This window comes from Primulina eburnea, chromosome 16 (assembly GCF_022965805.1).
Source record: "Primulina eburnea isolate SZY01 chromosome 16, ASM2296580v1, whole genome shotgun sequence".
NCBI classification, from domain to species: domain Eukaryota; kingdom Viridiplantae; phylum Streptophyta; class Magnoliopsida; order Lamiales; family Gesneriaceae; genus Primulina; species Primulina eburnea.
In genome coordinates, this window is record NC_133116.1 from 3,052,751 (window position 1) to 3,069,919 (window position 17,169).

General features: G+C 28.8%; 1 protein-coding gene across 3 annotated transcripts; it reads left to right on the forward strand.

Moving 5' to 3' along the window:
* The first annotated feature begins 8,147 nt into the window (after window positions 1-8,147).
* On the forward strand, window positions 8,148-13,846 carry LOC140817211 (agamous-like MADS-box protein MADS3). 3 transcript variants are annotated; one of them, XR_012114736.1, is made up of 8 exons: window positions 8,152-8,914; window positions 10,240-10,321; window positions 11,118-11,179; window positions 11,506-11,600; window positions 11,960-12,001; window positions 12,317-12,358; window positions 12,928-13,009; window positions 13,412-13,846. XR_012114736.1 is itself a non-coding variant. In XM_073176851.1 (8 exons), exons 1-7 carry the CDS (start codon window positions 8,733-8,735, stop codon window positions 12,982-12,984), a joined length of 567 nt encoding a protein of 188 aa, XP_073032952.1. In that variant the 5' UTR covers window positions 8,168-8,732; the 3' UTR covers window positions 12,985-13,009; window positions 13,412-13,843. The 3 variants fall into 3 exon arrangements, 2 of the variants coding, with proteins under 2 accessions (XP_073032953.1, XP_073032952.1); XM_073176851.1 differs by having other exon boundaries at window positions 8,168-8,914; window positions 11,506-11,605; window positions 13,412-13,843; XM_073176852.1 differs by lacking the exons at window positions 12,317-12,358; window positions 12,928-13,009; window positions 13,412-13,846 and having other exon boundaries at window positions 8,148-8,914; window positions 11,960-12,060.
* Window positions 13,847-17,169: the final 3,323 nt, after the last annotated feature.

Here is a 17,169-nt window from a genome sequence, read left to right on the forward strand (position 1 = left end):
TAATAATGCATTTTTTAATTTTTGGTAATTTTAATCTTTTTTCATCTGAAAGTGCTGATGTGTCATTATACATGCCAGTGCCACGTTAGCACTGTTGGAATTGTTTTGTGGGCTCACATAATTTAATTAATTGTACAAGGACAAGCTATCTAATAAAAGACCCAACAAAGTGATCTAATTAATTATGGGTTTCCAAAGTATTAAATAAATTGGTATGGTCCATCTTATGTATAGAAACACAGCCCAATTAGGTATTCTATGATGGGTTGAAGACTGCTAAGGTTATGGTTTTCAAGGCACAGAAAAGATATAACATAGAATACATACGACACACGTATTCTAGATCTCTCTTCTTCTCCCATAAAATGCAAGAATAAGGTGGTCGATTCTCTGTTGCCTTGGAAGATCCATAACTCCGACGCTAGATCGAACAATTGATTATGGTACATGTTTACTGTTATTCATATTTTCTGATAATTCGACATGAATTCCTGGCGTGTTGTATAATATGGATTTAATCATATGATCTATAGATTTATTTTATTAAATCTCCAACAAGCACTACATTAATATAATGTCAGTATCATGTTGAAAAAATATTAAAATTATAAAAAAAATTAAAGATAGCGGACTAAAACTAAAATTTGATAATATTGAATAACAAAATCACAACGAAGAAAATATAAGTACATAAAAACAATTTTCATTTTAATTATTCAAAAGCTTGCGAGCGTGCCATCACCAATCCATCGTTGTCATTTTATTTATGTATGATTTATATATTAAATATTGTAATGCGAGCACTATATAAAATTGTTTAAACTCAATTTAATTCATCTAAATGAATCTGTGCATTCGCGGTTAATAAACTAACCGATCTTTTTTTTTCTTTTTCTTTTTCTTTTTCTGTTTTGGTTTTTGTAATGATATTATAGTAGAAAAGGGAATTACCCTGAGATATATATCGATAATATAGAAAATTTTAGTCGCATTTTTGGGATTATTTTAATTCTATAATATTTCTTGATCACGAATTCTGTTTAAATTAAAATTTTAAAAATTAGAAATTTAAATTATGCATGTCTAAATATGACAAACTTTATGAAACGACATCACACGTCAATTTTGTTAGATATATATTCAATTCGACCTCATCCATGAAAAAATATTATATTTTATGTAAAAAAATATTATTTTGCACTGCTAATATAGACCAAATCAACTATATCACGTAATAAAGCTGACTGGGCACGTAGTCTAGTTATGATATTGTGTGAAATGTTTAGTAAGAATAACGAGCTGTACTTTTTTTTAAAATTTTATATAAAATTGACGAGCATCGCCTTTTTTGTATCGATAATGGGCCATCATGCTGAATCAACATGGGCCTCGGCGCATACTCATGCACCACTACTTGTCATAGGTTGTTAGGATGGTTCATCATGAGCCCTAGCCCATGTCCATGCATCGTGACTCAAAGAATATCTTATCCTTAAAAAGTGGTTTCTTTTCGTCTCCCTCAACACTTGGTTCAGCTTATTGTTGGGGATAGTGCCATTAAAACATTGTAATAAACTATTTTTTTTATATTATTAATGAAAGCGGCATTTATTATTGAACATGTTGGCATGAAAAAGTTATTGTCATGAATAACATAGCAAAATCCCTAGTTTATTGGATGTAACCATGATTTTAGTATATATAAGAGTTATATAACAAGGAGATTAAAATAATGGATAATAAACTTAAATTAAGTGAATTAATTAAATTGAGATCTTTAATTAAAGCATCACTAACGCGGCCTATGAATATTATGAATGAGGCCGTCTTATACGGAGCGTCGATATTAGGACTTCTATGAGGGGTGCATTTATATATAATATGATTATTACGACTTAGACCGATTTAATTATTCATTTCATAATACATTTCGTTGTTATTATGAATTTCAAATTAAATCATACAGATGATCATATATGGACAAATCTTAATCCTGAGGTGATTATAAACCCATGTTCATTTCAATATGATTCTTGATTAGCTTGTTTAAAGTTTGTGATAGATTTTCATTCTTAATACGTGCATTTTATTTTTATATTTGAAATGAATAAATTCACAGACATGGAACTCATTCTTTTTTCCGAGAAGTAGAAAGACAATTCTCTCATTTGTTAATTGTGGAACTGAGTGTTGGGCCCAACTAATTTATAATTAAGTTATAAATTGAACCACGCACTAGTGAATTAATGGTAAATGAGGATAATAAGTAATTGAAGATATAAACGGAAAATTCATAGCTTCAATTACGAATTGTCTATGGAAGAATAATCCATATGTAATGATTATATCAATGGATTACTCAATTTTGTAGAGCAAGATATTCCACAATGAAGAAGAGTGCAATTCCATATTTTTAGTGGAGTAATTATGGAACTAATAAATAGATAAAATAATTAAAGAGTTAAATTATTTATCCAATTTATTGGAGTTTCTTATAATGGGTCCATGGTCCCCGATACATCTTTCCAAATTAATGACGAGCGATAAATGCAATTTAGAAATCATATGTGATATGGAAAAATTATTTCCATAACTTCAAATGCTTGGAAATAAATATAATTAATTTTGAGATATTAATTATATTAAATTATAATTATGAAATAATTAAAAATTTGAATTAGTATGGTAATATTCAAAAGTTGTTTATAACATCTTTAATTTATTGTGAATAAAATTTAGATATTATTTAATATCTAAAAATAAGTTAGAATGAGATTATAATATATTTTGATAAGATCCTAGAAATCTTATGACTTTTAAAAGGAGTTTTAAAATATTTAAGATAATACAATTCAAACCAACTTCAAATACTTGGAGATAAATATAATTAATTATGAGATATTAATTATATCAAATTATAATTATGAGATACCTATAGATTTGGATTAGTATGATAATATTCAAAAGTTGTTGATAATATCTTTAATTTATCGTGAATCAAAAATTTAGATATTATTTAATATCTAAAAATAAGTTAGAATGATATTTTAATTTATTTTGATAAGATCTTAGAAATCTTATTACTTTTAAAAAGAGTTTTAAAAGACTTAAGATAATACAAGTTAAATCTTTTGGGCCTATCCTAAATAAAGTGGCCGATTTTTTGGAGTCCCAATTAGATCATGATTTGAACTATTGGTTTGAATAATTATAAATAGGATCATAGATGATCTTTTGAAAAAATAAATAAATTTTCTGACAACTTTTTCATGAGTTGAAAATATAATAGAGAATAAAAAATAAAAACTTTGATTTCTAGTATTTGTGTGCCGAGTGCCACATACTGCCATCGATAGGAAAAATCGTATTGGAAGATTGTGGTTTCTACTTATCTCAAATTAACACACAAAAAAAGAGGAAAACTACAAGAGTTTAGGGTAAAGTCCAAAAGCAAATTTATTAGAGATTAGGCTCAAAGTAAACAACAACATACCATTGTGAAAACATGTTATTTCCATTATACAACACATCTCCGACTTCAAATATGCTTTAATTAATTCTTAATCGTCTGTGTGCGTGCTGAAAATGAAACATAATCTGACATATTTATAAATATACATAAAAACATATATGTATATATGTGTGTTGAATCTGGTTCGAGTTTTATAGCATATAATTCAAATTACATATGATTATATTGAGATTTTATAAATATATAAGAGTTAATCACAACAATATGTACTTGAAATCTTGAAAATGACATAAAATTGCAGCAATTAGGGGTGATCAAACTTTTTTATTAACCGCCCGAACCGTCCGAACCGAATTGCACCGCACCATTTTTTATAATATTTTAAAAAAACCGCGATTAAAAATAGTAATCGTAAACCGCACCGCATACGTGGTTCGGTTATTGTTTTTTGCCAAAAACCGCACCAAACCGCACCGTCTAAACCGCTTGCCATAATATTTGACCTAGAATTATAATAATTTGTAAACACTATATTCAAATTAAGAAGTTGTCATTCATTAAATCTCAACTCTCTTCAAAATTATTATTTTTACAAATAAAACTTATCTTCTTCTTAATTATTCTTCATATTAATATTTTATTATATTATTTATTTCTTTTGCTATAATATTTAGTTTGAAGTTTGAAAGTAGAAAAATGATAAAGTAGTATAAATGTCATTTTTGTTGTAAGTATGTTAAGTTGTTAAATTATTAACTTAGTTTTAAATCTTGATTATTGTTTTATCTATTTTTGTCTTTATATGCTTTGAACTATAATTTATATTTGAAGACACTATATTGTTTTTGTTTTTAAATAAATTAAAATATATGTTCTAATATTTTTCATTAAAAAAACCGTAAACCGACCGCAACCGCTAAAAACCGCTAAAAACCGTAATACTAATTCTTCATGTAAAACCGCGATTATTTTTTGAAAATACTAACCGACCGCATATGGCAATTCGTTTTGAATTTTTTAAAAAAAACCGCAAAACCGCACCGTGATCACCCTAGCAGCAATGATAGTTGAGGCTAGTGTTGAATATTATGTTTTTAAGAAGAATTGGTTCCACTCTGGTGCTTCAGTAAATAACTATTTTCTCTCAAAATACAACTTCTCTGGTAATTATAACACGATAAAATAAATGTAGACAAAATGAATGTAATAATGTATATTCAAAATTCAAATAATATGAAAGACATTTGATCATGTATTTAAAAATATCAATCAACAAGGACATGTTTTTTCAACATTGGGGTGTCTTCCCATTCAAAAGTTTGATGTAAGAGACGCAACTTAGAATGCATTGTTCCACGAAAAAACTAGTGTATGCCGTCAAACAATATTATGGTCGATTCCATCTTAAATATAAAGACACTACCCATATGATAGAATCAAGTATCCAAATTTAGTCACATATACATGAGGTCCACTAATTTTTTTAAAATTGTGAATCTTATCTATCTAAATCATGTAGAGACAGTGTCCCCTTATGTAGCATCGATTTAACCCAATATTACAGACACCTAGACGCCACTTTTCATACGCCTAGCCACCTCTCTCACGCCCTTCCTATGTAACAGGTGGCGTTTAGATGCTTCTGGAGATTTTTTTGTAGATTGTTGATTCACCCCTTTAATCATTGTCACGATACTAACAATTATTATAACTTAAATTATTGAATTTACTATTCAAGCTATTAACTTAAACTTTAGTTTTTTTTATTAAGAATTGTAGCTGGTATTTTTTAATGTTGTTAATATGGATCGTTATATTTTGAAATCCAATTTTTAAGATAAGGTTTCTTATTTTAAAAATAGAAGAAAAGTATGAAATAGAACAAACTCATGCAGGGCTTGAAGATTTCATTTAAATGCCACAAAATAATATATAATGAATAAAATAATACACTTGGTGCATGAACAATTGAGAAATAAAAGGTGTGGGCGCAAATTGATTGTGAGAGTTACCAGCCAGTGGTCCAAAATTATATATTGCAGCATTCATTAGTCGCTGCTTGTGTATATTATATACAATATTAATTAATATTACTGCACATGCGGATTAAATTAGATCATTTATTTTTTTATATATAAAAAATCTTGAGTAGGTCTCATGTGAGACCGTCTCACGGATCTCAATCAGTGAGACGGGTCAACCTTACCTATATTCACAATAAAAAATAATACTCTTAGCATAAAAAGTAATATTTTTTAATGGATTATCCAAATAAAGATCTGTCTCACAAAATACGACCCGTGAGACCGTCTCACACAAGTTCTTGCCAAAAATCTTTCAATCCCTATCATTGGCTTTTATACCATAAAAATTTCAAATTGTTTTTAAGTGTATATATATTTATGATTAAATTATATACTAATATTTTAGTAATATTGGTTACCAAATAGCTTAAATATGATAAAATTCAAAATCATATAAATAAAAAAACATTTTAAAAAATATTTTTTTAGTAAAGTTTATTACTCTATTCCAAGTAATAAAGATTTTTATTCTATAGCTAAAAGTAATTTTTTTTTGTTCATTTATAAGAAAATTTAATTTTTATGTTACACATAGTATAACTTTTATAAATATTGAACGTAAAATAAAAAATAAAATCATGTTAATTATGATTAATACCCGTTGGCAGTGCGATATATATATATATATGAAATATGATATGAAAATTTAACTTAGACAAGATTAATAGTTTCATGTAATAGTGAATTTTGCGACAATAGAGTTTTCTTCAATATCTAATATTAAAAATATAATGATAAATTATTCAGGCTTCATAAGATTAAGATATCATTAAATAAAAATGTATCATAAAACCAAATTAGTTGTTTAGTATAAATCGCTCACACTTCATAATGTAGTATAAATAGTTTAGTGTTGGCAATTTAATTTTGGATTATTAATAATTTCTAAAATCCAATTTCGAACTAATAGTTATTATTATTTTTTGAAACCATAATATTCGCATTGAATAAAAACATGAAAATATGATAAATCAAGTATGAAATTTAATATAATAATTTATTCGACATTTGTTCGTTAAAATTAATTTGGAGAAGGTGGGTGCAAATTAATAGTCCGAGTCCCGTGGCTAACTAGTGGTCCAACATCTCGGACCCTCCTTATTGGTAATAAATGATATATTTATAAGACTGAACTTACGGATTCATTAGATGTATATATTGATGACGAGTGGATAGTTGTTTTTGTTGAAAAATATGAGTAAATACAAATTTATAGAGATTAATTTCTTTTTTTAAAAAAAATAAAAATAAATTTCTTTTGATTTTTACTCGCGTCCGTTGAGAGAGAAAGCGAAACATGGTATTTGGGTGATTCGTTTTATAGTTTACACAAAAACTCATGTGAGACGGTCTCACGGGTCAATTTGGTGATACAAATATTTTATTTGGGTTATCCACGAAAAATTATTACTTTTTATTTCAAATAATATTATTTTTTATTATAAATATAGACAGAGTTGACTCGTCTCATATTACTGAAAAAACCAGCGCTTTATAGCATTAGAAATATCAAGTGTGTGTATTTAATCACATTACCTACAATTGAATATGTATTTTTCTTCATCGACCCACTCAAATTAATGGATTTGCTCTACCAAAGTCCAGACAATGTATATTTGGTCTCAATATTGCTGACCCCAAGCCATGTATTGAAACACAGGGAGGATGCAAAAAACCAAATTATTGTGTTATTAGTACGTTTGAAAATTTAAAGTATAGGTCGAACTGAATAGTCGACCAACGAGCTGTCCGGGGAAGTCCCGAATCGATCATCGCACTCGTTGTTTTAATTCTTGGATGTGAAATTTGTTCATGTTTTACGGTATTATTCATGCTACTCATATGAGTAATGTCCTTACTCATTCAACGCATGAGATGTGCTCAGTAGATAAATTATGGTCATTCATTCAATCATGATATATAGATGAGTGATCATAATGCTTTTGCAATCACCATTCAGCACGTGTACTAAGAGTTCAGATTATCAATCGAAAAGTTGAAAAAATAATCGTATAAACGTGATAATCTATGGCGCGCTCGAATGAATTATCTTTTGTTGTTTACCAATGTAATGGCTCGTGAAATTTTAAGTAAAAGATTTTAGAAATCTCCAAAAACATGTACTTGATTTATATTAATTAAATTCAGCAAGCTAGCTCTGCTGTGAATGAAAGGAAAATTACATTTTTTTTTGTTATTATAATTTGTATTTTTTTCATTTTTAGTCATGTTATAAACAATGTATTCGTATTTTTAATTCTGTAACTTGTATTTTTTTCTTTTTGACCTGATTAATTTTCATTTTTAGTCGGTATCTTTTTTTTTTCTCATTTTTTGTCTTTTTTTTTACTTGAGTCTATCATGTCTTCCGGTTAAAAAATGACCAAAAATGAAAACCATACAAGTTAAATGACCAAAAATTTTAAAAAAATATATACAATTTACATAACTAAAAATAAAATTCACCGTAACAAAATAAAAAATAAAAGAAAAATGAAAGTTACACGACTAAAAATGCAACTCCATCATTAACACGATTAAACTTTAAAAAAGTTGTAAAGTACAGCGTGTATCAAAATAAAAAAATTATATTATTTATGTTTCAGCTAATTAATTTCTAATGTATTAATGTGCAGTACTGATCTGTTTGAATACCGCTGGGTTATAACATGTACCATAAAAACATAAGAAATCAGTACTTAAATAAATTTTTCGTCAGATTGAAAATAGAAAATTTTAGTAATATAGATATAAGAGCAGGGCATCAAATTAATAAAGGGATACATGTTTCGCGTTTGTTTCATTTAATGAATAGATTTGTATGAAGCTGTAGCCCTCCCTATTACTTTAGTATTATCGAAACATTATTGAAGAAATAGCCCACAAAATTAATTTCCACCCAAATCAATTAATTTTTGTTTCAGAATACGAATGACCTTGTACTGCACAAACACTTGGCTTCGACATATTTCAATTATCACACACAAGGAAAACCCATCCATTCATCCAAATTAGTGAACTTTCAGTTAGTTACCCACGGTAAAAAGGTTAAAAAAAAAAAAAAAAGAGCTGAATGTGCCATCTGTTTAAATATACTAGACTAGAAACGAGGCTTGTTCTACTTACAGAACTTTCATTTTTGGGGTTTTGGGTATCTAGAAAAAGAACAAGATCAGATGGGGAGAGGGAAAGTTGTGTTGGAGAGAATAAGCAACAAGGTGAATAGACAAGTCACGTTTGGTAAAAGAAAGAAGGGTTTGTTGAAGAAAGCTTCGGAGTTGTCTGTGTTGTGTGATGCAGAGGTTGCTTTGATCCTCTTCTCCAATGAGGGCAAGCTTTTTCACTTCGGGAGTACTGGGTATATGCATTGAATTTTAATATGTGTGTTTTCTCTGTGTGTGTGTGTGTGTTTTTTTTTTTTTTGGAGATGCATTTGATTTGAGCGACAAAAATTAACTTAAAATCAAAACCCAGCCAAATCAAGAAGAAAACAGTTGCAAACAATTTTGGAAAAGCACAAAAAGTTTTGTGGGTTTGAGTGTGACACACACGAGTACTGCAGTTTTTGTGTTATGGTCAAGAGGGGTCCAGAAAAGCAGATTATCGAAAGTTTATCATATTTCCAAAATCGGCGATAATGAGCTAGCCCATGCACCAATATAGGCGCACATAAACGTATATCTATTTCTTGGTCTGTTTTTGCAGGTAAATATTTTTTCGTTTTTGTATTAAATTCCTCGAAGGTAATCAACTTTTTTTATGTGTTTGAAGCCATAAAGAGTCAAGAGTCTAAATGTTTCTGGTGATTTTCAAAATGTAAAAGATCACACGCCTCAAAGATTGGCTCTGTGCGTGTCTGTTGTGTGATTGATTGATCATACACAGTTTGGTCATATCTGGATCCATATGTTCTTAACAGTTTAATACTTGATACGTGGGCCAATGGCTCACACGCGATATTAAATTTATTTTCTATTCGTGCATCTTTTCTTAACATGATATTAGAGCACAAAACTATTGTTATGTGTTGAACTACTCTATAAGTCACTCAATAATTTTTTGTAAATTTCACGTTACAGTTGTTCGTTTTTAGGCCTGAGTGAGTGTATTAGATATCCAACAATCAACATCAGTTAGATTAACTCCTTGAGAGTTTGTATATATAAACTTGCGTAATCTTCCTTCTTGAACGAACTTTTTCAGGTGGAGTTAGATTCAAATCTCGATCTTGACACATTTGTACGTATTAATGTATAGATATCCTTAAAACCAAAAGAAACATATATAAGAGGTTAAGAGTTCCTCAAGTACTCCTGTATCAATATGCTAAAATAAGAGCTGTGTTTTTTTTAATTAAATCGGATTTTAGTATATTTTCTCCTCAAATTACAAGTATTTTCTCGTAAAATTGCAGCACATGTTTTGTAAGTATAGAAGCAATGGGGACCATCATTACTAATATCGAAAGTTATAGTTGATTCCAAAATTGTATAGTGACATATATAGCACCATGTTCTAATTGTTATTCCATAACAGTATATTTTCTGCGTGCCGACACCTAGGAACCAGAACAAAGCATTCATTTGAAGTGCCTAAATCTTGTGTTAACTGATAGAATTATGTAAATATTTTCCTTTCAAGTACACTTGGTTTTTAATTTTTATATTCCCTTTCTTGTACCAGAACAAAGAATACCATAGACAGGTACAGGCAGTTCCATTCCAAGAATACAATCGAAGGAGAAGATGGTGAACATGAAAGCCAGGTCTAATTTGTTTCATCTAATGTCTTACTTTGCTATCGGCGTTTTGCAAATGTTTCGTGGCATTACCTCACTACATTAGATCTTATTTTACTCTAATTACAAAGTATAATAATGACTCTAAAAAAATATAAATAGGCAGGTATACATTTATACCATACAAGCTAGCCATGTCTGCTCCTTGAACACCTTTAAGCTAAGGGCCTACCCATCATACACACACATCACATTAATCCAAATTGTCGCAGCATTAAAAATAAGAAGCAGACAGAGCGAAATAATAAAAGTCAATCTACTAATAAAATTATAAAGTATATCTAAACATAGGAAAGCACCACTTGAATCTGGATAATCTTTATACCCTACCAAGATTAATTAAATGATATGGAAAATTCTGTCAAAACAAGTAAGGTCCGCCCCACCCGCCACATAATATAAATAAATAGATTGAGTTGACAATATCGTACCCCGTCAAATCTAATACAAAATTGACTAGTCCTGTCCCCTCCTTGCAGCAACGGGTTATGAGCCAGCCAGCCCGTCCGTCCCGCTAGCACATTTGACATTGCTAACCAAATAATGTCTGTTTCTTTATGATACACCCTTTCCAATATGATCATCCGATCATGATATACTTGTTTTGATTGCACTTAATTATTTGAAAAATCTCCATATCCTTGTGATGCACATGTTCGATCTAATCCATCTAATTGTGATTGCACCTAACCTAATACCCCATGACCGATATATTCAGTTAATCTGAGGGTTTAATTTCTTAAATTGTTCATGCAAAGTGCAGTCTATTTGCCAAGCTGTGACGAAGTTAAACGCCAAATATCAATCCCTTCAACTTCTAAATAGGTCAGTATATATATTTTGCCATCAACTTAGCGTTGTTAACTTTTAGGGTTACTCGTGTTTTACCCCTTCCAAAACTTTCTTATTTAATTTCTCCCGACTTTTGTTCTGTTATATATATATTGTATCAGTTCAACCACTATACTAGCGTCTATTCGCACATGATAGGCATGTACGTATTAAAATTTGTTTATGTAGAATAATGTTCCTATGAAATATGTAGAGATGTTATACAGATGATATATAGCGTCTCTTGACAAAATGTTATTTTATGTGAAATTTAATTTTCAATATCGTATTTCTAACATATTACCCGCAATTTATGTAAGGCACTTACTTGGAGAAGATCTAGGATCCCTTAGTTTGAAGAAATTGAGAAACCTTGAGAAACAAATCGAGGGAACCCTGTCAAAAGCAAGGAAATGTAAGGTACCAATTAGTGCTCATAAATCGTTTTTGTATAACCTGTTGGGAGTACAAGTATTTTTTTTATTTTTCTTTAATTTGCACGATTAGTATTTTTTTCACATATAACTCATTTTTTTTTTTGAAGTATTTTGTCAAAATTATTAGTTAGAATGCCATTTGTGTCATTATCTCTTATTGATGTAGCATGAATATATGATTTAAACAACTTGAGATTTTTCTAAGTATTATATAATAATAAAAAGGTCCCGAAGCATATAAAAATGAAAATATATATCTATATATGTGTGATATTCATGCCATTCATTTCTAACTCTGTATTGTTTGGCAAATGAAATTTTAATATATTAAATGCAGACCAAGAAGATGCTGGAACGGGTGGAAGCTTTACGAAAATTGGTAACACATGCATTCACTGTCACACAAAGAGATGTCAAAACAGGTTATCGTGATGGTGCGGCCTGTATTTTTGACGGGTTTTAGGTGGCGAGATGGGCCGCCTTGCATGCATTATTAACAATGCATAATTTGGTGCGTTAGGGCGGATTGTCCGTCATTTTGGCGAGTTGAGAAATTATCAACTCAATTCGTCTATTTTATATGACGGACAGACTCGGTCTACTTTGACATCTCTATGCACATACTTTCATATTACACACATATATTAATGGGACGATATTACTACTCATCTTTGTGTTTTTACTGTGTTATCAGGACACTGAACTTGAACAACAAAATAAAGAGCTTAAAGAGAAGGTTATCCATAAATTTTGATTTGACTTTTCATCACTTTAATCTGCCAGTTTAAATTGAACTATTTTCCACGATACAAAAATTCAACGGGTCAATTTTGTGAGACGAACTCCTATATAACTCGATTTATGAAATAGTATTACTTTTTTATGTCAAAAGTATCACTTTTTGTTCTAAATATGGACTCGATCGACATGTCTCATTGATATAGATTCGTGAGATTGTCTAACAAAAATCTATTATTTCCACAATTGTGTTCATGAACCATACATGCTGATGAATGACGCCTATTATTTTATTTTTCTGGGAAAGTTAAAATCCCATCTAACATATATATTGATTAATTCATTTTTATATTTTAAAATTTGATAATTTTTTTTAAAATTATATATGGGATGACTCCTTGGAGCAAAAATATTTATGGATACCTATTTTTTTTTAATTTTTCTATGAAATTTTCCCTATTTTATTTCAAGGACACCAATAGGTATAAAATGAAATGAAATATCTGAATTGTTCAACTTGTGAGACTTTAATAATATTATTCTATAAATGTTTGTTTGAAATTCCAGATTGATAAAGAAATGCAACTGCAAGAAGGAAATTACCGTCGTCGAGGCTCGTTGTGATCAGCAGCGCTAATCACAGAAATTGGTAAATTTCCGCCTTCAATAATTTTGGCCATTTATTTTAAGGATATTTTGGAAACAAATATCATATAATTTGATGTCTTTATTTTTTAAAAAAAAAAAATTGTTATTACAAATAGTAGAATGGATTTTCAACAAGAGAATTATTGGTATGATGGATTTTTTGTTATGAAATTTATATCATTCATGGTTATAATTAACTTCCCCCACCAAACATGTACGAAATATATCACCCGGAGCTGCTAATTAATTAAAGTCTCTCCAAATAAATTTTAAATGGATCCCTTGCATTTTTTATTAAATTTTTTTGAACGAAAAAAAAAACTTTTTTTATTTAATTACTTTCAATGAATTAAATTGATTATTAATTTATTTGAAAGGAATTTAATAACATTTTGTGTAACAGGTATTGATTTGGCTTAGAATTTGGATGCAAATGAAACAAGAGATGGATAAAGAGAGACAGAAGAAAGAGATTAGATTATTTTTTCTTCGCCTATCATCACTCTTTATTTGAAATAAAAATGAAAACTCGAAATAATTTCAGACTTGGTAATTAATTTCTCGCAAACTTTTTCTTCAATTTTTTTTACATGTCAGTGGCTTGGAGATTCATTTAACATCGTACGTACTTCTGATTCATCCGACCATATCTAAAATCAGGAAAAAAAAAATTCTCCAGATGGTTTTCCTTTTATTAAATTATCAAAAAAAATTAAAATTAAATCGCCGGTTGCAGGGATATCTTAAGACAGGGGAGTGATTAATCTAGACATTACATACTTATTTTAGATGTTCGATTTCACCCAAAAAGTACGTGTATTTATCTCTCCACAGCTTCACTAACTAGCTACAAAAATTAATATAATTTTTCATCGTAAATTTTTTTATACTCTTTAAAAGTATATTTGGATTGATGAATTTCAATTTTTTTTATACCTTGTTTCGATGGACAAAATTACAAAAATCAATATAATTTTTCATCGTGAATTTTTTTTATACTCTTTAAAAGTAGGGGAAGATGGTGAAAAATCCCCAATCAAAACATTTCTTTGGGTTCACTCCTTACTCACAAAATTGTGTACTATGTCATACAAAATGTGGTACAATTCATGTGGAAATGCGGTACACTTCATGTGGAAATGTGGTACTTAAAAAGTACCCAGGGACTGAACACAAAAAAAAAAATCGACGGTTGAGAACTGAAGGCCAATTTCCCGTTATATGCTTGGATTGATGGATTTTAATTTTTTTTTTTTGTTTCGATTGACAAAACTGAAATACAGTTCAAATCCATCCGATACCAAGTTGTGGTGAATTTTTTTTTAGCTTGTTTCGATTGACAAAACTGAAATACATTTCAAATCCATCCAATACCAAGTTGTGGTGAATTTTAAATACATCCAAGATGAGTGTCGTATCCATAGTTCAGATCATTCCCATTTCAAATCTCACCATCATGTGGATCTTACTTTTTTAAAAGAAAAAAAACAATGAAAATAAAAGAAAAAAATCCTTCATTGTTTTTTTCACTCGGGAACTGCTGAAAGCGAAAAAGAAAAGAAAAGATTTTGCATTTTCAAAACTTATACGTTCAGAAAGATTATATATGGTTCAAATTTGGCGTCAACTAGTAGGTAAGTCAAGCACAGGATAGAAATTACAGAACAAAAAGATGGAGCAACTGATAATTACCATGCGATCATTTAATATAGAAAAACATGAATTGAAAGACATCATTTAAGAACACAATATATATCGATCTTTCGAAGAATGAAAAATTTACTTGGAGATGGAGAATTGACGGGAAACGATTGAGAGCCACCTTCATCAGTCATCACCACTTCCGTAAAGCTCCTGGGATAATGGGAGCTAGAAGGCCATTTGTCAGCAGCGATCTATCCATACGTACAGTCCATTGAAACAAGTAGAATTTGCATAATATTATCTTCTAAGATATATATTTTATGTTCCTGCCCGATATCTCTCAATAATATTTTCATTTAAAAAGTAAAACCCCAAAAGAAAAGGCAATCACCCAGAAATAAGCAGAAAGAACTTGTGTATATGCGTACATGCTGTACGTGCAGAACCAGTGCTTTAGAAACTAATATAAAAAAGATGGCTTATATAATATATATGATTGTACGTCTCCACCGCACAATCAATACACGAAAAACTCTGTAATATTCAAATATATATATATATATTATATTATATTATTATATTTGAGATAGTTAGAATGACTAATTAATCTATTTTAATAATTATATATATATTAATAAAGTATTAAAATTTTAATACAAGTAACATGTATCTTAGTGGATAGTGTTTTAAGTTACATGATCAATTTTTATTTGGGTTTTTTTTTTTCATTTCTTTTTCTATTTATGCATATATCAAAATTGTATTGTATTTTCTCACTTTTTTATATAATTATATTTTGATCCTCGTTTAAATATAAGTCAAATAAACTATAAAAAAATATGATATAATCATGCAACAAGTGCATTAATGCACTAGTATATATATGGACCAAGTCAAGATTCAAAAGTACATGGTGTGGCTTCGCCTCCTGGTTATAATAGGATGAGAGTATTCGGTTAAAACAAAACTGACTTTCTAAAATCGAATTAACTAATTTTTTTTTTGACAAACCGAAAAATAAGTTACTCCAGTCAATAACCGAATCAACCGAACTTTATGATTTTTATTTAAAAATAAAGTTTTCTTTTTTAAAAAATGTAATATGAAAATTGAATTAAATAAATTTTAATTCTATTTAAAAATATATTTTTATTTATAATAGAATTATCCAATAAAATTTTCTTAGAAATTTGTAATATTTATATCTTTATAATATTTATTAGAAAATTTAATAATAATAAAAAAATTATAAGAGTTTGGTTTGTCTGATTAATAGAAATTTTATATTAAAATCGAACTGAACCGAACTAAACGATATTATAAAAACTAAAACTAAACATCAGAATAAATCGAATCGGTTTATTAATATTAATTCAGTTCAGTAAGTAATTTTGGTTGAAATCAATATCTTAATCACTCTAAACTATAAATAATGTATGTTCATTACTTGTACTTATATGTGAATTCTTTTATTTTAAAAATAACTTTATAATTTTTTTCTTCATTTTCTAAGCTACTTAACTAGAAAAATTCAATTATCTCAAAAATTCCGAACAAAGAATTTCTTAAAAAATCTCATAATTATTCAAAAAATTTGTTATTCTAATTAAAAAATCGCAATACATGCACAATAATAATTACAATATCAATAATTCTCAAATATTTCAATTAATCGATTCTTTTTCTCAAAATTCACAGCAACAGAGTTTTAAGATAAAAATCTAAACTCTAAAATTCATATACATCCTAAGTCAATATTATCGACTCAAATAATCACAACTAAAATATTCAACATAATTTTATAATTGTCAAATTTTACCTCAAAATCAAATAATTTCAGAATCTACAAAACCAACCAATAGACGAGAATAAAATGTGATTTGTGGGGTGGTTCTATTTTAAAATTTTAACATCAGACTGAAAAAAAGACAAAACAAAACTAGTAATTTTTTTTCAAAAAGAAATAGGTAAACTCAACTAACATAGATAATGGAATGGCATTAATATACAACAACTGATATGTATACAGTTAGTGCTCAGCAGCGGAGCCATGGCGGCCGAAGGAGAAAAAGAAATGTGGCGTTGGATTAAAGATTGCAAATTTATAAATGAAGGTGACAAACTACATTCACTGTGACACAGTGTGATCTATCTGATAATATTTTAAAAGAATTTTTTCTGGTTTACCTATGTACATCACACGGTAATTATATCATAAAAGACAGATATTTAATGAGCTACGCTGGGCCTTGAATCTTGAATACATGTATACCTACCGTTTGAAAATAACCCACTGGTCCATTTTTAGATGCTGTTTGCGTACACTTACATTGACATTGAATATCATACAGTACTCGTAAAATTCAATACTATTCGACAGCTTCCACGCTTGCATTGAAGTATGCTTCGGACGTGGTTTAAGAGTTGGAGTCGAATTCAAATAAATTTTCGGCTTATGTTTTACTTTCAGTATTACTATTACATGCATTATCTCAAGCAAGATTTTTTTATTGCCAT